At 34.3% G+C, this 24871-nt stretch overlaps 1 protein-coding gene across 3 annotated transcripts; it reads left to right on the top strand.

Annotated features, from left to right (window-relative positions):
• The first annotated feature begins 28 nt into the window (after positions 1 to 28).
• Positions 29 to 23351, top strand: LOC100370269 (PAN2-PAN3 deadenylation complex subunit Pan3-like). 3 transcript variants are annotated; one of them, XM_085498054.1, is made up of 15 exons: positions 29 to 598; positions 3718 to 3830; positions 4589 to 4622; positions 8204 to 8277; positions 10694 to 10865; positions 12462 to 12718; positions 13276 to 13438; positions 14124 to 14282; positions 14785 to 14901; positions 15379 to 15492; positions 16070 to 16314; positions 16760 to 16899; positions 18984 to 19178; positions 19623 to 19761; positions 20153 to 23351. In XM_085498054.1, exons 1-15 carry the CDS (start codon positions 409 to 411, stop codon positions 20333 to 20335), a joined length of 2295 nt encoding a protein of 764 aa, XP_085354180.1. In that variant the 5' UTR covers positions 29 to 408; the 3' UTR covers positions 20336 to 23351. The 3 variants fall into 3 exon arrangements, with proteins under 3 accessions (XP_085354180.1, XP_006820509.1, XP_085354181.1); XM_006820446.3 differs by having other exon boundaries at positions 10694 to 10889; XM_085498055.1 differs by having other exon boundaries at positions 30 to 111; positions 10694 to 10889.
• Positions 23352 to 24871: the final 1520 nt, after the last annotated feature.

Below are 24871 nucleotides of genomic sequence, written 5' to 3'. Positions count from 1 at the left end.
CTTCCTTCAAAATCTCGCTTTAAGGTCAGGCAGGTTTGCTGGATTTGTATGAATCCTGTACACGTTTGAGGTACATGCTACCAAAGACGGCAATGGAGTCTCGTAGCCAAGGTAGTAGAAGCAATTATTATTATAGTTTGTGTTATGATTAATAGTGTTGACACTGGATATCAGTTCCAACTTCATCAAAGCATTGTACGAAACGTTACATTTACCGTAACAAGAAAAGTCCTCGGTCGAGGATGAGGTGATGCGCGCGCAGCGTTGGGACTTTCACAATAAAAACAGCTTCGACAGTTTTCGAAAATGTTTGCGTCGGAAGAGGGTTGTCTGCACGAAAAAATGCTTCAAAAATACCAAGTTCATGTCTGAAAGCAGGCGAAGATAGCATCATTATAACTTCTAGCGATGAACAGTAATGTCCCTGGGCCAAAAAAGATGGCCATTTGTCGCTACTGGGCGAATAATCGGACATGTTTTTACGGCGACGATTGCCAATTTCTGCACAGCGATCGGGTACCCAATTTGACTACTGCCATTTCTCCAGCTGTGAAAAATCAAATGAAACAAGGAATTCCCGATAGATCGCCGAGAAGCAGTAAGTATCTATGATTTAATTAGCATTTAATCAAATTCAACACCACATATTGAAATCGTTTACGATAGGATCTCCTTTGATCTAAAAATAAACTCTTGTCAATTCTGTTAGTAGAACGGAACTATTGATTCGCTATGTCGTGTCGACTTAGCTTATTTACGCAAATATTCGAAACTTCATACAAATCTATTTTATTTCCTCCCCCAGTTTCTTTGTTAAATCATTAATAAATGAGTTAATGTTGATCATTTGTTTAAAATGGCTGTATTAAACCGAGAGCTGTCAGATATAAACTCCATTATTTATTTCACATAATGTCAATACTGTACATTGTGACAGTTGCATTGGGTGCCATATTTTGACATTTCGATGATTTTTTTCTTCTCAATTGGCATGCTGTGCTTCATGTTTCTGTGTGTTCTCCTCTTCATTAGACTTCACAATATCTGTGAGATTTAAATTACAAAACAATTAAATTTTTACATGTTGTATACATGTCCTTAAATAGGCCAATATATAATTTCCTTAATATTAACTATAGACTTTAGGTATATGTATTAACTAAATTCTATGATGCCTTGGATATCAAATATTTCTATCAGTGTAATGTGTGGGTGCTCTCTGGATTGAGTGTCACAATAATTGAGAATGGAAAATAATAAATAGTTAACATTTCTCATAAATATCATAATGTTACATAATTTTTACTGATTCATCTTGGTATATTTTGAAAAATGATTTCAATATTACATTTACTAATGACATAGAAAGTACAGCATGAAATTGTGTGTGTTGTTAATGCTTAGAGCTGTCAACATCTCATGAGGAAAGCATCCTACAAAGAAGCTATTATAATGCTGATCTGCCAACCTTAGAAATCTTCTGTCATGGATACATGTGTTTCATGGGACACTACCTGTGTGCAAAACAAGGGCTTACAAGCCACTTTTTGATTCTAGGCTCCTAGACCCATCTGCACCAATGCGAGTCATTCAGCAAAATCATTTATTGACCAACTATGCTCAGACACCAGATGCCTCCCAGAAGACCTTTGATTTTGATGCTTGACCATGATGGATGGCATTCTCAAGTCATGGATGTCTGAGCTAACTAGCATTATGATAGACTTCAAATTTCATTATTTATTTTCTAGCAGTTAATGTAAACCCCAACACCCCTACTGTTCTGCCACAAACACTGGAAAGTTTACATAGTCAGACTGGGGGCGTCAAAACACAAAATGACCTGATAAACCATAGAACCTCTAAAAGAGGGTCTATGGATTAACTAATTTTCAACTTCACTTTCAATATTAGTATTCAAACCTGGGAAGGTTATCACTGATGGGAAAAAAAACTAAAATATAAAAGATAGTAGTGTCTGTTCTCGCTTGGCTATGTGTTGGTGGCCACCATGCAATCTATTGTACTAATGCTTGTAGCAGGTAAATAACTATTGATACCTTCCGATATGTATTTTGAAATTTATACCATTTGTGTTGTGACCCAAAATAGGCGTGCATATAATTAACTTACAGATTTTAGTGTCAGTGCACATGCGTATGTGTTGTCAGCCATATTAAAATCAGCAAACACAGACATTATTTATGGATTTTGACGATTTTGTAATCTATTTAATATTAAAATACAATTAAAGTACCTTAAAACCAATTTTGAAACTGGTTGTTCTAACCACCAAACACATTTTGTGTGACAATGTTACTCAATTCACTTGTAATTTGGCCAGAAACTTGCCTTACACTTATGCGTTCGGTGTTGAAACTGCAATGGACCTTGTACAAAATGAAAAACACAACATTGTTCTTGTTACAACTTACATCTTTATTCTTCGAAGTATTATATCAATATTAACATAAATTTCAACAAACTATCGGCAAAATTGTGTATTCATCAAACCGACCAACACACTTTGAACATGCCAAAATGAAATTTTTGCTGCAGGAACATTCAGTATGAAATAATTTAAAACTAATTCATAATCTGCTAAATTAAATTCTGGTGAACGTGTAAAATAACGATAGAACTCATTGTTTTCCTGCCAAGTCAAATAATCAAATTAGTGAAATTAAATGATTTTACAGTAGTTTGTAACATACACAATTGTACATGTACATTAATCACTTCTATGCTATTATGATAATTAAGCTCTATTGTTTATTTTAAATTATAAAGTCAGTGTTTCTACTCTATATTGCTCTTAGAAGAACCATGTATCCTACCATGAATGTGATAGCATTGAATTCCATATAAGAGTGATAGGGAGTGTAGTGGCTATTTTTTCTGATCATCACAAATGTGCATTCTTTAATATGCTGAGATACTAATAACAACAACTACTAACGTCAGCTGTGTAGAGAACATTGTTTGTATTGCAGGCTTCTATGTTACCTTTGCAAGCGTACAAGAACAACTTCTTAAAAACAGCATTTTTGCACTTTTGTAAACTTGTAAATTTATCAAATTTTATTTGGTAAAAGGTCTGATAAATTCATCAATTAATGGGCATTATTAACATAAGTGTCATATAATTTATTTTGTTCTTTATACATATTAAGGCAGGAAAAATAATGCAATTTGTGTGATTTTGGAGTGCATACTAGACTACATGTATTGTTAAAAGTATCAAACACAAATACTAGTAAGCTGTCAAAGTCTAGAGCATTCATATTAGAGATTGTGTAGTTTACTCTCAGGGATGGGTAATTGTCTGGTAGTCTGTGTCCTATATTCCTTGAACAGAAAAAGCCAGGGGTTCTTGTTGAAGATAATGTCACTAGCTTGGCTATTTTCGTCAATTTGAATGTCTTTGACAGATGGAACACTTGTAAAATTTGGGTGACCTACATACATTATGTTGATACAATGTTATCTTTTTTCCATCACTGTAGTGTGGCTATCCACAGCATATGATACAAAATGTGGTATACAAAAGATAGTTCAAATATTTAATTGTTTTCCTTAGTGAGCACTGCAATATGATGAGATTTTTGATTATATGTTAATTAGGTTTGATCATATTAAAAATTAACATGTATACAACAACTTTGATTACTCTTCCTCGTTAAAATAATAGTGATTGTGTTGTCTTTTTTTTTGTAGTTGGTAATTCTGGACGAGCTCCTGATCAGTTTTTTCCTTCTCCCTTCAACAATCTCAATCTTGTGGGTGAGAGCAACATGCCTTTTCAGCCTGACCTACAACATGGGAGTATGGTATGTACATTTTTTTCTGTTTTTAATTCTGTATTACCATTACTACTGTTACTCTTAAAACTAGCCTAATGTGTTCATTCATTATTTCACTCGTATTGTGTCACATAATAAAACTATATGCCATATTCACTCCATTAGTAGCTCATTTCTGATAACCAACATTTTTGTAACACTGGAACTTGTGACCATAAACACACATACAATATTTCAAACCCTGACTTTGTATGCATGCATGCATGACCAATCTGTATTCAATTCATCTTTCCTGCTTCTACTGGTCCAACTAAGAACTATGCTCCAAAAATAATTTAAGGGGTGAGTGCTTAATCAAGCTCCCCCATCAAAAAATAATGCCATGTATCAGTTTCAGGGGAATATTATGTTTTGGGGAAAATAAATCATTGTTCTATGAAACAAGCTGCTTCATCATTTATTTCCAAACACACCTTGTAAAGTGAAGAAATGAATTCTCACAAAAAATGCTTAGTCGAGCCATGGGTGCCAAGTCAGTGAAGTCATTCTAACATCTTGTTCTGGAAATGACTTTTATTCATATTTTATCGCAATGCCTTCCTTAATTAGAACAAACTAAAACAAAACAACATTTCATTCATTCATTCAGGACCTCTCTTAAAATGAAGAATTGCCGTTTTCTGTGATCAGAAAATGATAGTCTGTTGATATTGAAAATGTTAACAATATTTTATGTGTAATATGTGTATATATGTAAAGTGATAATAAGTTTTTATTCTTGATAGATGGCGAAGGATCAAAACCAGTACTTATTTCCAGGTAAGGATTCTTAACTCTATTGAAATAGAACAAACCTGTCTGCATGTTTTTAAAAGAAGCTTTGATTTGTTTTGATTTTGTATCTGAAAGCGTAGCATATACGCTACACATTGAACATTAAATTACTTCCAAGTCAAAAAAGATAGCCGTGGGATTGCGTCCATGTCTCCAGAGGGTACTATATATTGACATTCTGTTTTGTCAAGCGAACCTTGGAGGTTACAGTACAAGATGACAACTTACTGGGAGCCCTGGACAACATGTCACATATGTTGCCATCTTGGGAGGCTAAGCTAAGCCTCTCTTTGATGGCCTCTCAATAATGATTTTACATGTCATTTTCCATAATAATGTGCATCATGCATCACAATTTTCTACCGTGCAAAATGACAAATTGTACAAGTTTATTTCATGAAGAAATGAGTTACGCAGACTGTTACCTTGTTAGCAATATTTATATAGAGTCAGTGTTCTCTCTAGCTTCATACCCAAGAAATAAGTTACACAGACTGTTACCTTGTTAGCAATATTTATATAGAGTCAGTGTTCTCTCTAGCTTCATACCCAAGAAATAAGTTACGCAGACTGTTACCTTGTTAGCAATATTTATATAGAGTCAGTGTTCTCTCTAGCTTCATACCCAAGAAATAAGTTACGCAGACTCTTACCTTGTTAGCAATATTTATATAGAGTCAGTGTTCTCTCTAGCTTCATACCCAAGAAATAAGTTACACAGACTGTTACCTTGTTAGCAATATTTATATAGAGTCAGTGTTCTCTCTAGCTTCATACCCAAGAAATAAGTTACACAGACTGTTACCTTGTTAGCAATATTTATATAGAGTCAGTGTTCTCTCTAGCTTCATACCCAAGAAATGAGTTACGCAGACTGTTACCTTGTTAGCAATATTTATATAGAGTCAGTGTTCTCTCTAGCTTCATACCCAAGAAATAAGTTACGCAGACTGTTACCTTGTTAGCAATATTTATATAGAGTCAGTGTTCTCTCTAGCTTCATACCCAAGAAATAAGTTACGCAGACTGTTACCTTGTTAGCAATATTTATATAGAGTCAGTGTTCTCTCTAGCTTCATACCCAAGAAATAAGTTACACAGACTGTTACCTTGTTAGCAATATTTATATAGAGTCAGTGTTCTCTCTAGCTTCATACCCAAGAAATAAGTTACACAGACTGTTACCTTGTTAGCAATATTTATATAGAGTCAGTGTTCTCTCTAGCTTCATACCCAAGAAATAAGTTACACAGACTGTTACCTTGTTAGCAATATTTATATAGAGTCAGTGTTCTCTCTAGCTTCATACCCAAGAAATAAGTTACACAGACTGTTACCTTGTTAGCAATATTTATATAGAGTCAGTGTTCTCTCTAGCTTCATATCCAAGAACTATAACTAATTTGCATATACATAGACATATCCAGTATACAAGTACCGGGGGTAACTTCTATAAAAATGAAATTGTCATATGCTGCAAAAAACATCTTCAAAATTTCTAGCACACACCTGATTTTATTTGGTCTGTGTGTGCACCTGTCTAATCACTTGCAAAGCTTTACCACCTGGTATTATTATGTAGGTACTTAATTTACATAAGTTACATTAAGTTCCCCTAGGTCAGGAATGAAATTTCCCAGGCAAGTACAATGTGACAGTGTGCAATCAATGTATCTGTAGCTATTCATCCAACTCAAAATTACTCTTGTGATTGGGGTGTTATTACTATTTTAACAGTTTGAATATTGCCTCCCCTCTCACATATTTGGAGTAAAATTTAATCTGTTATCATAATTTATTTGCCATTTAACTTTTTAACAGCTGCACATTTACTTGCAATCTCAGAAACCATCTTACCAACTTTAATCCCTACACTAAAAATAAATTAAAATCCAATTTAGTGGTGATAGCAATTAAAATCAAACTAATTTATTTAAATCATGTCGGTGTTGTCATTAAAGTAATTGATTAATTGTATTCCAACAATTTTTACTTGCCCCAGAGCCTATTATTAAACGGATAAATCTTATCTGTAATGCAGCAGTGAGGCATTTTTCTGATAAAGAGAATAATCATTCAACTGAAAAATAATTCATGTGTCCAATTACATGTATTTCTCTTCTAAAAATACCCAGTAATGTGCTTTCATGTAGTACATATTATTATCTGTCTTGTGTTTGGATTAATTTGTAATCTCTGATCCCTCCTCCATTGTCAGCTTGTGTGCAATGGTTTTATGATTTATGTAACTAGGTCATGCCAAACTTAATTGCAGAGTTTTTGTCATTCTTTTGATATAGAAATTCTAACATTTTGTCTGTTCTGATGAAAAATTGTAATTTCATAGATTGCCCTTGGTGGAAGTCGGGTTTTATTTTTCTCTGAACATTTTCTATGATTCTGTGCATTTTGGGTGACTTGACTGATAAAATTATAACATTCAACAATAATTTAGGGTAGATTATCTGTGTGTTAGCGCTGTGAGAAATAGGGTGGTGTCTCGTAGGTATCTTGTCGAATTATGTAAGTTCATCATTTACTAAATGGACACAATGTTTAATGTGCAACTAGGTGTGATAAAATAATACTGACTATAAATTTATCCAATTTTTATCCAATGGATGTCTGCATAACAAATATACCAAGAAACACTTCAGTTGCATGTTTTATCATTTTTGACAGTTAATGAATTTTGCAGCAGTTTGCAAGAGAAATTGTTGAATTGCAATGGGTATTACCTATCAATTGATTTATTCCTACAAGTAGAGTTAATAGATTGTTTCTAGGCTGCATTGTTAGTACATGTATTGGGTATGGCAACTCTAAAGATGCAGACAATGTACAGTAGAAATGGTGATTTGGAATTTAATTGTGCTCTGTCTCATTCACATCAAACATGCTTGTCATTTTGAATAGTTACTTAGAACAACAATTACCAAATATTATCTACTATGCTTGTCGTGTAGCATGTGATTAACTTACATGTATGTGTATGTGTACTGTGCTTTCAAAAGAAGTTAGTTAGTACACCTAGTACAGACAGGAAGATACATAATGCATAGAAAGTATACATCCAACCGATTAAGTGAAAACAATAATTTCCCAGTACTCAAAATGCAGGGTGCAAGTCACTTGTGACTAATAACATAGTTTTAGACAGTGTCTCCTCTTGGCTGAACCTAGAACAATCTGTTTTATTTATGGTGCCTTGTCTGGCATTATGTCATTAACATTAAGGATGTTATTCTGTACACAACTTGAAATAAATACCTTGATTGAATGTATTTGTAGAAGTACTTCAAAAAAAGTACATTTTGTCTGAGACTAAAAGTGGAATACACTGTGTTCAGCAGACTGGAAAACTATATTTTTGCGCTTTTGAAAATTTATAAATACGTGTTGTGTAAATATATTTTTTAATTCTCAAGAAAAAAAACGATAAAATAAGTTTTATACAAGTTTTTCACATGTAAAAGCTGACAAATCATAGTTTTTACAAATTTTTTGATGACTTGTTTATTTTAATTTAGCTACCATTGAACCTACAATCTATTCTACTTTTGCAGGCAGCTCTGGTCCTGATGGTTCATTAGGTGATGAGATGGCAGGGTTATCTTTAGCCTCCATGAATGATAAAAGGGTAAGTTTGTATTTCATTTTACTAATATTGCAAGTCTTTGCTGCTAGATGTATATATATGCATGTAGCAACAAGTTGTTGATTATCCCTTTGATAGTCATTTTGGTTTCTTTAAAAATTTACATGTATCGTTTTGCACATTTTTATGTATTTTTTATCTATATTTTCTTAATTAATTTTGGACCTAATAGATGTAATTTTTTATCGATCTTGATCAAAATGTGTGAAAAGGTTGACTTTGGCTTTCACAGGATTATAAAATTATTTAGCATGCATAATATAGAGCTCAATCTGATATTTTGGATGTGTTCAATTGGAGGTGTTAGGTGATTCATTATTGTTACAGTGCTCTTTAAGTATGTACAGTAAAACCTGTCAAAACCGATCATGACTGGGACTGGGATCTATGGTCGGTTTTCAGAGGGAGTCGGTTTATTCAGGGTGGGCATAACTTCGATTGAAACAACAATTACATGTGCTGTAAACACGGGACAAATGAAAGACACCGGAGTTTGCCTCCGGTGATTATACATGTATTTACATTTATTGTATTGTTTCAATAAAATAATTTACCAAACAAGACAAGAATATTATGGTATGTACATGAAATCAATAAACATTAAAATAACTGTTGGAACAGACCGGGTAAGTATCGCGTATCGTAACTGAAGGCGTCCATTTTGAATGACATCACAACGTAAGTTCACGTGAGCTACATGTAATTATTATAATTTATGCAGACAGTTGATTTTGCTGTTAAGTCAATGAATCAAATTACGATGTAAAAAAATCATCAAGTTTTCACCGCTTTAAAGAACATCTTTTTTCAACGATTTTGTTCGTTCGAATTATGAAATTTTGGATATCTGTCAAGTAGCTGGAGTCTTTGTTTATTGCGAAGTTTTGTAATCTTGTCAACATGTCTAGCACATCGCCATGCGTCAAGTCACGGTCATCGTGGGGGTCAATAATTTGACTGTCGTTGTCATCGTTGTCTGTAGATTCATGGTTTTCTTTGTCTGCAATAAAATTCTCAACAATCTGTTGCTCCCACTCGCCGTCATTCATTGCTTCAGTCGGTATACGTTCATCAAAGTGGAGGTATTCTACAACGCTACACTGTGTTTGCGGCTCTGCAACATGCTAAATAAGGTTTCCGAATTCTTTGTCATTGTCTGCTTCTTCGTCATCATAAATTTCAATCTTGAAGCCCCCTTTACGGAAACATTCGAAAGCACAAAATTGTCAATCAGAATCGTTATGGAAAGAAGAAAACTCAATGTTTTGATCGTTGAAGAAGTGATAATGCAGTGTGCTTCACCGCAATTGAAGTTGATGACCCCGATCATTTGTTTATATCCGGGGTCATTACACTGTCCAGACATCACGCCATGCGATGGCGTGTGGTGTGAAAAACTTAATCAGTTGCTATTGTTTTACACGGGACGTTACTTGTAGTGTGAGATTTGATATTGTTTCTGTGACGTTCACGGTAAATTCAACACAATGCACACTTTTTAGGTCGGGCAGACCGGATTACTAGACAGCGGACGTGGTGCAACTGGTCGGATGGTCGATGTATTCAGTGTGAATATTGGACTTGGGGCCGATCAATGCGGTCGGTGTTCGGAGTAGACAGTGGTCGGATTTCACAGGTTGTTTTAACATAGGAGTCTATGGAGAAATTTCGGGACTACATAAATCGGTCGGTTCTGACAGTAGGTCGGTTTATCCAGGGGTCGGTTTTGACAGGTTTTACTGTATATGCATATATTTCAAGTTTCATGAAATCTTTCAAACAAAATGTTGTTGTATTCTTGGGTTAGTGAAAGAGAAATGTGTATTTTGGACAAAAAACAACTTGCTTATTCATTGTGATTTAAAACACTCTTGTGTTCCCTTCAGGCAAATATAACAGGCATGCAATGTAATATTGCTGTGAAATTACAAACACTGCAATGATTCTATGCTATGAAGAATTCTAAAATAATATGAATTGATTATGTAAATTAATTACATAAAACTAGCCTTGAGTCCAGTCTGGTCAGAACACAGCTGTAACTTTTGTAATTAATCCCTGTCTGCTTTATTTTATATCACTATTAAGTTTTCACTAGAAACAGTTATTTACCAATATTTATGATAACAATTATTTTGTGCTATGACCACCAAACAATTTAAGATTTAAAAAACTAATTATTATTTTTTGCTGTCTAAATAAAATTATTAGCTGGTGAACTGAAACCGCTACCGGTAATACTTGCCCCTTAACCACAATGTACTAAGGTAACATTGTTGCAGAAACCATTCTTAATGTCATAGAGCTAAATAATAATTGTGGGCACGTAAAATGCAGAACGAGTTCAATATGATGACATGCTTGGTCTAATTGAACTATTATGTATATTAAATCTTAGGGGCCTAACCCAGGAGCACTTGAATTCATTCCTGGTAGCAAGAATGTGTCTGGAGGAAGCAGTGAGTTCCTACCAGGTGTTAGTGAGTTCATACCACGGTCCAAATTATCATCAAATACTAGTACCAGCAGTTCTGTCTTTTCACCTATGGCATCTAGTCATCTTAGCACAGGTAGGGGGTATCAAGAATCCATGTGTAAGTATATGTCACTTTGAAAGTCTTCTATCTCTACTTTTCTTATTTCTTCTTCATGTCTTTACTCTGTACTTACCACCCTCAGAAATTTCACAAGATTCTAAACTAAGAGATCTGGTGTATGATGCCAGTCATAGGCATTTGCGCAATATTATCTTTTGAGTTACATCATGATTATTCATAAATTGATTATTATGTAGATCTTGTACGTAAGGATCACCTGCCACAATTTCATTGTGCAAATTTTTGGAGAAGAAATTCTGAAAAGTCAACACACACACGACTGTACTGCATTTATGCAGTGCATAATAAACATTTGAAGACATTTATAGCAAAATTCATTTGAAAACAAGGGCATGGTTCCCTTTCTCATTAACAATTCATGCGGGATTGTGAGGGGTTTATTCTATACTAAAGAGGTATATATTGATGTATGTAATAGTGAACATTGGAATAAATGTATTTATTAGTTGTCACTCAGTTCTGTTTTGTACACCAACTTTTACATTGAATAAACTAATAGTATTTTGGCAAAATACTACATATTTTAACTAACCTGAGACTTAAGTGCCGTGACTTGCTTAGAATTATATACAAAGATTGACAATGAACAAGTAAAGGGAAAAAAAAAACACTTCCTGCATTTGTTTTGAATCTCATTGGCCAACTGTTCCTACTTGACAAAACTGAACAAATGCATCAAGTCAAAAAGGACTTTTGAGATTTTAATCCCAAACTTGTTTTTCAGCCGTGAAAATAATTGCAGCACTACAAGGATATCAGAATATGATTACTAATACATTTCACATGTATATGTTACATACATACACGCACTTTGAACTGAAAAAAGTGTTACAAATCATTAACCCCCTCCCATTCAAATTTAGTTTTAGTTCGTTCAAAATGTAAATACATGTATCATAAAGTCTACCTTATACTTCATGTGTTGTATTGAGATGAATATGTAAATAAAGTGATTGGGAAAGATATTACAGCTGAACACTGAATGATATTTCACTATTACATTTATGTTGTGCATATACATGTATATATATATGTACTGTAAAACATATAGAACAACAATCTTAACAACCTCTTTGTGAGGATATATTTACCTTTAAATTAGTGACATCTTTAATTTATAAAAATTAGCTAAAATTACATGCTAGCCAAAAAGACTTGTTTAGCAGTATGCAAGAACATTTTCTACTTGGATATGGTTGATACATAACACTATATGTAGAAGAGTATGTTATTTAGTGTTGTAGACAGTGCATGTGTGTAGACACTCAAACAGACACAATATCCATTTCTTTTCTTCTTAGATTTAATATTTGTTTGCAGGGCTGGCTTGAACTTTGGTGTTCTGAGGACACCTCATTTTCAGTGACAACATTTTTAAATATGCCTTTCATGATATGAAGGGAAATATTTGACTATTTTGACAGGCATTATTTCATTCAGGTGGGGCATGTCAGCAATCACAATGAATAACGAATCATGAGATTGTATTTATCAATGTGTGAACATAACGTTGTAGGGTATTTGCTAAAAGTCAATATGTTTTTCTAGGGTCCAACTCTATGTCGTCTGGACCATCGCCAATGCATTCCCCAAAGCTCACACCGACTGGCTCACCCATAATGATGCGGCATAGGAACAGATCACCTACTCCAGCAGCCTTGGATCTCGGCTCTCCAGGAACGCCTGCACAGCCCCCGATTGGTGGTAAGCAAGACCCCATGGTTAGCAATCATATTCAAGAAAACATTGGTGGAACGACCTATTTCTACACTCAAGAACAAATGCAAGCTGCTCAACCCACTGGGGTAAGTCTCATTAACATATGGATAGATGCAACATCCAATGACTTCTCCTGTATGCAGCTTGTTGTAACCCGATTTACATCATCAATATTGTGCCCCTAAAATCCGTGTTCCATGACATGACGAGAATTGCCCTGCTTCACAAGGTTATCAAGCTGTTCTAATGACAAATCATTGCTCTCATCTGACCCTTCAAAACAATAGTTTAGTTTATTGGTCTGTCTGATGTGTGACATCATGAAAAAGTATTGTTAGAGCATGTATGTGACACTGCATCAGCAACTCATTTCATTGGTTGTAACTTGTCCTCAGATTGCTGTTGTCTTCAACACATTGAAATAGTGTTGATTTCCAGAGCTACCTTATGTGAAAAACTAGTGCTTTCATTTGTTCATGAGATGGTTGTTCACACTGCACACTAAAACAGAGATCCAACTTTTGAAACAATGTGAAAATTATGTCTGGTTTTATAGTTAACACAAGAGTACAGAATGTTTCTGTACCTTAATGTATTTATCATAAAAGTTCAATGAATACTCAAATTCAGTTGTTTGTTTCAGGTGTACCCTTCTTTTCACGTATATCCGTCAGAACCACCGTCTGTTAGTTACATGACACCTAAACCCAATGCACCATCATTCTTTCTCAGTGATGAGTTGAGAATAGATATCATCCATAGACATTTACAAACAATGACTACAGTGGATTTGGCTCAATATCCAGGTAAGATCTTGCTACATATAACTTTGCTTAAAGCCGGGGAGTTGTCACCTACGCATGTGCCAGGTGGCCATAGCTTGTCATTGTTTACAAACAAGCGTCTACCCATGAGCGTTTGCATTCTTAGTGTGTGTTATCATCGCTTGGTACTCAATTTGCGTGTGCGCAGGTGACGACCCCCTAACTTTAATTATTCAATTTAAAAGTCAACATTTTGTGAAATAATTTGAAATTGTGCTAAATTGAATTTTTTTTTTATCCTGGATCCAGCTTGTTTGTGAAACAAGGTTTATACTGTTTATACACGTCTGTCATTTGTCTGTCTGTCCATGGATGACTTCTTAAAAACTGCTTTACTGGTTTGACTTGATCTTTGGTTTGCATATGATTTTATGTGTACTTGTCTTCTGCTTTAAAGTCATTAGGTACACTTTACTCTTCATAGGTCTTTCTTTGATGATTTCTGATAGGGATTGAGTCAGCATATTTGAGGAGTGATTCCTGCTCTTTCAGAATAATTGATGTTCTGATTGGATCTAAACTTAGACCAAAATAAGTGTATCTCATTATTGTAAGTCTGGGATGCCCAAATTACGGGTTAATTCATCTTTAAAATGCCAAATCTATTTTTCAAACAAATTTGCATCTATTGCTTATTAGTTATTCACATTCTTGTTTTGTTTTTTAGACTTGCCAACTGAAGTAGACAACTATCATACTCTATGTCCATTGGAACCTATTCCTACCAGTCCGTTAGAGAAGTCCAGTACGTTTGGCTATGTTACATCTTGTTATAAAGCTGTGAACAGTAAAGACGGCAAGACATATTGCCTCCGGAGAATACATGGTAAGTATAAAATATATAGATTTGTGGATCCTGCAGTGCATTTCAATCAATTTTGGACAACTGTCTCCATCTTATTTGTATGAATATTGCAGAAATTAAAAAAATCTTATAACATCTATGCATGAACAAAAATTTGAGCTTATTTGTTTTTTTTTCTTTAGTATGTTCCCAGTATGTAAATGCATTGATTATTCACTGGTTTTTAATTTTGTTGTTTTTGTTGATAAGTAAAATTCTCTAAATTAAATCCATGTGAACATGTTAAATCAAAATATAACTCATTGTTTCCCTGCTAAGTTTGTAAAACCCAGTGAAATTGTTCAAAATATTGAAATACCAATATTGAAATTAATAAATGGTTTTACAAGTACAAGTAATGTGTTTTCAATTACTGGCACCACAGCATGTTTTTCCTTACACAAAATTGACCTAAGCATTGTTGAGAACTTGAGAAATAACGTGAAAAATGATATAATCACTATCTATACTCATTTATGTTTAGGTTTTCGTTTAGTGAACACCAATTGTATGGCATTAGTTGATATGTGGAAGAAGATTCAACATTCCAATATAGTAACATTGAGAGAAGTTTTCACTACCAAGGCCTTTGGAGATCTGTGTAAGTTTTCATTACATTCAATATACTTGTGCGATAACTTGTTGCTATCATGGCATTGCACTGACCCTTGTCTTAAAGATCCTGATGAAGATTTTTCCTAAATGGTGACAATTTATAACTAATACAGCAGCTATAGCTAATCACAGATTTTGATATACTGCTTTCAAAATCGGTCATCACATGGAATGTATCATATGTGTAGAAAAGAAAGTACACACAATCTAACTCACATGTTCAAATAAAAAAACTCAGCTTTTCAGTATAATACAAACACACTTTTAGCTTTAAAGTAACAATCTAAAAAACACTATAGGGGGCCTGTCATCAGCTATAAAAGGCAGAACCATCTCCAGCACACAAATTTCCTTGACCTGCAGGTGAAAAAAACAAAACACTGATAATAGGACAACTGTCACACTAATGACTTCCATGTATATTACAGGTTTTCTCAATAATGTGTTTGTATGTTCTCTACAGCTCTAGTGTTTGCCCATGACTTCCATGCAGGAGCTGAAACCTTGATGTCTAGACACTTCAGTAATCCCAACATGATGGGTAAAGATCACCATGTGAAAAACAAATATAAACAAGGTCAGTCAATATGTTAGGTTATTGTTGTGTCCGAGCATACCTCCTTAACATGAACTGAGAGGTTAAAAACTGTGCTAAGGATCTGGACAAGGTCTTAAAACGGGTCTGATTTAGCTCATACTTACCATTTCTTAGCCCATACTAAGCCTTTTGAATGAAGTGTGCATAACTGCTTAGGTCGGGCTTATATAAATTGCAAAGGTGGTCAAAATTAGTAATATTTTAATTTTTCAGTGTACAACAAATGCAGGTTTTTGGTTTATATTCTATTGGCCTTGAATGTATATATTTATTTGATGGGTTAATTTACTGTCACTGTTTGACCTTTTGATTCATATCAAAGAGTCAGCTTTACTATTTTAAGACACGTCTTATTTCACAACCTAGTCTTTGTGTTGTACAATTTTGCAATGCTGGAATCATACTCAACTCATAGAAATTAAAGTGTGTTCAATTTTTGATGCCAGTTTTAAAGAGCAGTTTGAAGGTACCAGTAGCCTGCTATAAACAAATTGCTGTGTCCCATTTGTGTTCTACAAAATGTGTAGGTTTTAGCAAATTTTTCAAATATTTTCAGGTATCAAAAGTCTTCGACAACATGCTGGCCTGTTACCGGAAAGTGTCATCTGGACATATGTGGTGCAGTTAAGTTCAGCTTTAAGAACAATCCATGCAGCTGGTCTAGCTTGCCGTGTCATGGACCCAACTAAAATACTTCTGATGAGTAAATCACGGTTGCGAGTCAACTGTGTTGGTATTTTTGATGTTTTAACATTTGATAACAATCAGTCCAATCCACTGGCTATGATGCCTCATTATCAGGTGAGTGTACTTTCTCACCAAACTTGTCTTCTATGCAAACTTATAGTTCATTGGTTACACAGATGTATCACCTAACTCTCTGGCAAATCAGAGAGCACTTTGTTTGCTAGGTCTGATAGACAAGCTTATCAAATAGTAGAATTTGTTCTGCAAACTTTATTCTGTGTTTCTAATGTGTGTTTTTTTCTGTGTCATCAACCTACAACTTTTTCATTTGCTATAGGCTACAGCATGTAAAGACACAATGTTTAAGGACTGTAAATATTTTGCACATGGGTTTAGTACTGATCATTTTGTTTCATTATTCTGTCCAGCTCTGAACCCTTTGGAATGTAACCACTTTTCAGCCATTCTGAGACTCTTCTCCCTGTTAAACACATTCATTTATGTATTGTTAAAAGACTCCACTGGTTTCTAATGTTTTAAATTTATAATTTGTTTTCAGCAAGAAGATCTGGTATCATTGGGCAAAGTTGTTTTAGCACTTGCATGTCACTCAGTACTTGGGATACAGAGAGAAAATATCCAGGCTTCAATGGAGTTAGTAGCTGTCAACTACTCAGAAGATTTGAAAAATCTGATATTGTAAGTGAATCCCATTACCTTCTCTGTATTGGGTATACAAAAAAAATGTTCTTCTCACTGTTTTTGGCCTAACCAAAGTTGCACAATTTGAAATAAGAAAAAAAGAATGTAATGTCTGTGATTAGGGTTTGTAAAAGTTTGTTATATTTTCAGCCAATGATGGTGTATGTTTATGCTCAGATTTTAGTTGGAATAACTTATTTTTCGCTTTTTGCGAGATCTTGCAAGACTGTTAAATTGGCCTAGCAACTGGTTGCTAGTCGCATAATACAGGTCAAGCTTTGATTAAAGATGGCGCCAAATCATAAGTGTGTTAGTGTCGTGTGTTAAATTTCTGAGTGATTTCTTGCATCTGTTTGATGTTTTTGACTTTGGATGACTTTGATTGAATGACAGTGCCACATCACAAAGATTTGCTCTGTAAATTCAGCATAAAAAAAGAATATGTTTCTTGCAATCGCTATCGCTGTACATGATTGGAATTGGAAGACCTTAAAACAACATTGATCCAACTATGACCAGAAGAACTTGGTTCTGTGATTTGAATATATGCAGTCGCTGGTATTGGGTCTAAATGCAACTACGTAAGACCTTTTCCTTCCACAAAGTGCAGGGAACAACCGTACGTGTCCCGGGTGACGAGAACAGGCACTGATCTACCTATTGCACTTTTCAGATTGTGTTTTTGGAATCACACAAAAAAAAAGCCATTCATATAATCTTTGTGCTGAAAAACAAGAGTCACTCTTACATTTGCCGTAAGCACATTGTATTCCCATTATGGCTTCAAGTATCACAGATATTGTTTCAACCCATAGTTGTTGCCATCATATTGAACTGAATGCCGGACATGTTTCACATGAATCAACTCTTTATTAAGGTGTGGAAATCATACATATGATCTTGCAGTTTGTGGAACATGGCTTATTGGCCTAAGATTCCTAAATTGCTGAAGTTGGTACTATTTAGACATTCTCTATTCCACAATGAAGCTAAATTATGCTTTGTGATTGACTGTCTTGTTTTTGAATTATGAAACCCAATTGTATACTGGTACTTTATGCAAATTTTCTAATCCAAAATTGCTGCCAAAGTTGATTTAAGTTCAGGTACCCCGATTCTTGTTTGATTTTTGTCATTTATTTGAAGTAGCCTTTCACCCCACATTTTTAACTTGTAAGCCACCTCCATCATTAAACATATATAACCATAAAAGTGGCATCCATTTTTAGTTCCCAATCAAACGCAGTGTATGCATGCGTGCGTGGCAGGAATAATTACATTCAAACTTCACACATACATCAAATATCATATTATACATATGCACATCAATTTGTTTCACAATCTGATTCAAGATGGCCAAATGATGACCATTTTTATACAGAAAAAATCACCAAAATCAAACATTTTTGATATTCCGGAATTTGATCTTGGCTGTTTACAGATGGATTTTGTTCAAACTTGGTACATACATTTGACATTATGGGATCTTGATGCACATCATTCTGTTTTTCAGATCTGATTTAAAATGTCAGACGGGTGGTCATTTTGTTTTAATGAATGTGCTTCTAGTTGTACCATATCTCTTAGATGGTTTGACTGATTATGTTCAAATTTTATATGTTCATTATACATCATGTCATAGATATACAGATGTATTGGTTTGGCGATTATTTGTTTGTCAAAATTCTGTGCATATTAATTTTAAACAATTTTTCATGTACCATTCAACAGATTTTAATAAATATGGTGCATAGATATGCTCAAAATAAGACATATTTCAATGTTTTTGCATGCAATAAACACAATTTTTGCTTTAATGTGTATAAAAAATATGCTTCTAATATAGTTAATACAGTATTCCTTATTTTTACCTTCAGCACATGGGAGTTCTTTCTAAGCTTTCTTTGATTTTATAAATTGTCTTTAATTATATAAAACGTGCAAAATTCTAAAATCTTCAACTCAAATGCATACACAATCAAAGTTCTCAATAGTCCATGTAATACTAAGTAAATTGCTACTATAGAATGAGGTGATATCATCTTTGATGCAATAATTTGACTTTTTCTCTGGTATTATAGGTATTTGTTAACAAACCAAAACCGATTACGGAGTGTCAACGACATTATGCCAATGATTGGTGCTCGTTTTTATACTCAGCTGGATGCTGCTCAGATGAGAAGTGACGTAATAGAGGAAGACTTGTCTAAAGAAGTTCAAAACGGCCGTCTAATGAGGCTGCTGGCCAAGCTCAACACAATATGTGAAAGACCAGAGTAAGTAGCACAATAAAGTATTTTCACTAGAACTGTACCTTTCAGTGTTATCATCTAATAATAACAATACTATCAATCCTGCAAAGTACTGTAAAATACTTTATTTTAGCTGGAATTAATTTTCACTGAAAAATGAATATTTTTTATAGAATTTATTTTCACTGATTTTTGATGAGTTGAATGTAAAACATAGCAAAAAGGTATATTTGCTGGGTTTTTTATAGTATGTACTCTGGCAGTATGGTGTTTAGATTAAATGATGTGTAGCAAAGATTGTTGCAATGTGTACTAAAATTGTACATATTTAGTCATAATTTAAAAAGATATAAGCTGACAAGATCTATTTTTCCATTCTTGTTACATTGTAGACATTTGATCTTTTTTATATGTTTTTGTTTTGTTTCTATCCTCCAACTTTCATCCTACAATTTTATTGATTACCAGGTTTTCAATGGATCCCACATGGTCAGAAACTGGTGATCGTTACTTATTGAAGTTATTCCGTGACCATGTATTCCATCAAGTATCAGATACAGGTGCACCATGGATGGATTTAGCTCACATTGTCTACTGCCTTAACAAGGTAAAGAATTTATTTTAGTGCTCAGTGCTTGAACTTTGATACCCTGAGGGCAACAATTTAGCTTTAAATTCCATTGGCAACAAAAGTGAGATCAATTTGGTTGTGTGATTTATCATCTTGTTCGACATTTACTTCTGAAGGGCAAGTATTCCCATTTTTCAAGCCTTGACAAACAAATTGGATGCTGTGAGAACCTCGCAAATAGAATCAAGATACAAAATGCTGTCAATTAAATCTGACAATTTAGTTTTGACAGTTCTATGAGTATGTCATTGCAGTTTTGCTCATTATACATGTACTTTAAATGTGTCAATTCAAAATATAAAAACAGGGAAATTAAATGTCAGTGAAAATAAATAGTTTTACAGTAACCGATCTTTTTGATTCATAGCTTGATGCCGGTGCACCAGAGAAAGTGTGCTTGATGTCACGGGATGAGCAGAATGTTCTAGTGGTGTCTTACAGCGATCTAAAAGTCTGTTTTGAAAACACATTTTCTGAAATCTTACAAGCCAACCAGAGTACACCGCACCACCCAACGCAACCGCAAGTACAAGCGCCGCCAACCACGTAAATACACAAGACAAATAACCCGCCTCTTGTGTTGGTCTGCTGCATACTCAAATCAATTCAACGATTTGTTTTTATACTTCTCCAATGAGAAAAATATGAACAATTATTACCATTTGTGTATTTTAAAAAACAAAAATCTCTTTTTCTCTGGAGATGTGATTCTTTATTCAAAAAGACTTATTTAAATTGTACTATTTTTGGAATATTTTTGGTCTATAAAATTGTGAATTTCTATCTTTTAGAGCGCAAAACTGCCACCGAAAGAATTAGTGAGGGGGTGAGGAAAAAAAAACAAGGAAAATGTTGGCTTTGTTAGTTTTATAACTGTTTGTATATATGTACTTTACATAAGATAGACTGTGGTTATTCTGCCTTCCTCCAGTGACTGCAGATATTGCATCCATCTTCCATAACAATCCACCTAGGACTTCCCAACTGATATGTGGGAGTAAAAAGTAAACCCATTCTGTCTTAATCTTTCATCATGTTACAGACTTTGTTTATTTTAGATTCAGTGATCTCAGTAAGTTATATAAATTGTGCCTTTTGTAAAATAGTAACAACTTGATAGATGTATACCATGGTCTTTGGGACTGACCTTAACAATTTATGTTGAAAACTTGCATGGTACAAGTAGGAAAATATAATGTTATAGTTGTAATTTTCTTAACATTACAATGAACTGTGTGGGCTGCTGGCTGTGTGATGAAAAACAAATTTAGAAAACAAAAAAGGTCTATATTTTAGGCTCTCTTTGATTTTAAAAGTTGGGAATTCTCCGAAGCAGTTTATTGTCTTGAAGTAAACAGTCATTTGGTCACTACTGCTGTGTCTCAAGTCCACACTGTTAATAGCAGGTTTTTAGATGTTGACCAACATGTTGCTTGGTGTACAGCCTCTGTTAATGGTGTTCAATGTACAATAACATTCAAGCAGGTGTATTTCAGTATCATGTAGGCACAAATCTTACCAAGACTGCAGGCACTGTTATTCTGTGATACAGTGGAATTCTAGGTGACTCCACACCATTAGTATTCATATTCATTCCATTTGGGCATGTTTGGAGAAGAAACTGTTTTATTATAGTTTAGTTTATGTTTTATGCCTTTCAAACCTTTGTTCCATATGACAAAATACATAATTTTCATAGAACAATATTTCATAGCTGAAAAGCAACATTTTTAGACCGAACCCCCTCTCGTAAGCCCTAAGGCTATATTAATTTTTCTGCTGCATTGTAGTTATTGTGGTCGTTGTTCCCTGCTTGAAGAGAACATACTGGGCTTTCCTTCAGTTTAAACCCCAAAACACAGAGGCTACACACCAAATGTGTATTTTTTTATCATTCGTGTTAGTTTTAATTTTGCTTTACTTACTATTATGAACTTATCACATTAAAAAGTTTATTTTTATCATTTTAATGAGAGAATGAATTTTGTTTACAGTAACTGTACAAAATTGAAAGATCGCTTTGTCGTCTTGTGCAGAGAAGATCATTTCTACAATACCTTCCAAAATAATTATGATTTTACCATTCAATTCAAAATTATTATACCAAGCATGAGTTCTGTACTATATGTTTGTGCTTCCCCAGAAGTGTTACCTACTGCTACCGACCAAAGCCTTTTTTTCTACCTAGACACCACCTCTTAATATCAGGGAATTTTGGAATTGTTTGAGAGATAACTAGAATGGTTATTGACAGTTGATTTTTCTTACTCTTAAATGTAAGTTGTAATTGAACCTAACAAAAGATAGTAAGTTATTGTTTAAAATTGTTGTTTCAGTTTTGGGTTAATCCTTTTTAAGCATAGCTCATTTATTTATTGCTACGTTCATTGTTTTTTTCATCATTTTGTCTCTGTTTCTGTTTGAACAGGTTTTTAGTTTTGACGGGGGGAAAAAGCAATTATGTTGTATCTGCACTGTACTGAACTATGTGTAACTTGTTGGTTTGATGTTCATACAAATTTTGTAGTTGTATTTGTACCATATTATACCATACAATTGCAATTATTTTTTAAAAAACTTCTCATTTGAGTTGTACAGGCATATTAGCAACATCAGAACAGTTCTTAGACAAATTATAAGGATATTGAGCTGCATGTCAAGTACTCATTACTTCAGTATGATTGCTAAGAGAGATTATTGCTACAGAAATAGAGTAGTTCTTGATTTGCTACTTCGGGTTGTTGAAGTCCTTCCATGTATAGATGGTGCTCTTCTATGTTAAATAATCATAGTAATATTAAGGCCGTAGTAACAAAATTCTTAGTTTTACTTCCTTTCAAATCCTTAAAGTAGTAATGTTAATTAGCAGAAATCCATTTTTTCTTTCTATGAAATGTAAACATGACTGACTCTGCCAAGCAGTCTGTACTGCTAATTATTATTGTTTTTGCTTGTTGTATTTTTTTGAGAGGCAAAAGTCTGAAATTGCTTGCAAAATAGTAATATATTAGCATTTAATTTTTAGTGTGTTTGCATATTCACAGCATCATTCTCAGTACAAACTTAACTTGTCCCTAACATCATTCAAACAATCCTGCACATATGAGGAAGCAAAACAGAATTTTATTTTGGCCTTAGTTCAAAGGCATGAAGTATTTTGTAAAAATTATTGAATCTTTCAGTTGCTGAAGCCGTTAATAACTTTATCTGTTGAATTGCTGTCTCCCTATGTGGGGGAAACCGGTCATGTTTATTTCAGGGGTGGTGTCGGGGGGGGGGGGGTTACCTCAAAAGATGTTTTGTAGCAATCAAATCTGGGATCTCCTTGAATATTTTCAGATATTCTTGGTCAAACCTTGTAATCCTGACCAATTTTGCAGTATTTACATAATTCACTATTTAAAACAAACAAAAAAAAATATTGTAGCAAATTGAATTGAAGGTATACAGAATATAAAATATACAAGTTGCTACACTTGTAAATCATGAATATTTTGTACAGAATTTTTGTTCTGTAAACAGTCTACTTCTTTGCAATATTTTAATAAAATATGTGTGTAAAATTATGTGTATGATGTGAGGGAACTTGTGTATTAAGCAATTATGTCTATTGTGTTTACTGTACTCATATTTTCTCACTTGTTTTGGATTTACAAGTTTACATCATTTCGATTAGTGATTTTAATGCGTAATTGACAAGTGGGCGTTATCAGCCAATAGCAGAATTCCTCTGGTTAGTGAATTTTTGGTGGTCACTGCTGTACCAACTAAGGGGAAGTGGCTTGTGGGTACCCCTAGTCAGATGAGCATTGGTCTAAAAACAGTGAGGAATCCTTCACTACTGATTATTGTATTGCGTGAGGAAAACCTCCATCCCATCTTGAATGACAGTGTCAATTCTACAGATGTGAGGGTTGAAGGAGGAGCACATGGTGTACCAACTACATGCTTAAAATGTCTTCCAAAACTGATTAAAAATCATCCAAAACTTTTTACTAGACAAGATAGATGCATATTTTTTTGAAAAGTAAAACATAAATTTGAATAAATGAGTAGAAATTGGATACACTCTTCTATCTGTTTGCTGTCTATGGCTCCTACAGTTTGCAGCAAAAAACCGAAACAAATCTAAATAAAAATCTTTAAATTAATCTTCCCATTGAAATTATTTTAAAGTCTAACAATATAAATATACAATTTACATTGATTTTAGCACAGTGCGGTATAAAAAAGATACGTATCCCCCACCCCAAACGCCCTCTAAAATTAAAATTTCTATCCCATAATCCTTTCTTCCCTATGCCCACATGGGCATATCTGCAATGTCAGAACATCCTCATCCACAACTGTCTCACCAAATCGATTTGTACATTGGTTTTCCAGCAGAAATCAGTTCAATTACATCAAAACCACTGGGTACTATTTTCTTTGCGGCATCAAACACATACTTTCTATCCCTCTTTGTCAAAGCTAGTAACATTTCTTTACCATGCAGATAATACGGAAGGAGTGCGCCCTCAGCAGTGCCAAATATCGGAAGCAATTAACAGTGTATTGAAGGTCACAGCTTTTTCCGAGGACGATGCGGTAATTTCAGAATGCGTTATAAATCAAAAGTCACTCCAAGACTTGTCTCTCCATTCTCGTCCCTGTCGCTATTACTCAATCGAAAATAGTCCTATATGAGCCACAGTCACAGTCACAGCCACAGTCAACGAAGACTTTGTTTATTTTTGCCCTTGCCCTGTTGTGGTGGTCGTCGCGCCACCGGTGAGCTCAGGAAGGGGCAAATGTTCATTTGCCAAGTAGATTGAAAACACTTGTTATGCTACATTATCCGGTGGGTGCTGTAGACAATTCTGCTTTGTGACTGCGAAATGGCATGCCCGATGGAGCCATTGATTGTTGATCACTGTTGGTAGCAGGCTACTATCACCTGTCCGGATCCTGCTACCTGAGAGAGGTCTCTCCTGATAACCAATTGTGTCGGAAAAGAACAAACTCCTCACAAAAATGCAAACTTTTTCTCGAGCTATTTCCAATGCATCTACTGATTGTGACATGTCTCTCCCGAATCTCTCTGGTG

This window comes from Saccoglossus kowalevskii, chromosome 4, assembly GCF_978046115.1.
Source record: "Saccoglossus kowalevskii chromosome 4, keSacKowa6.1, whole genome shotgun sequence".
In the NCBI taxonomy this organism is placed as follows: domain Eukaryota; kingdom Metazoa; phylum Hemichordata; class Enteropneusta; family Harrimaniidae; genus Saccoglossus; species Saccoglossus kowalevskii.
Note: the sequence above shows the minus strand (reverse complement) of the source record. Positions and strands in the feature narration are given on the sequence as shown.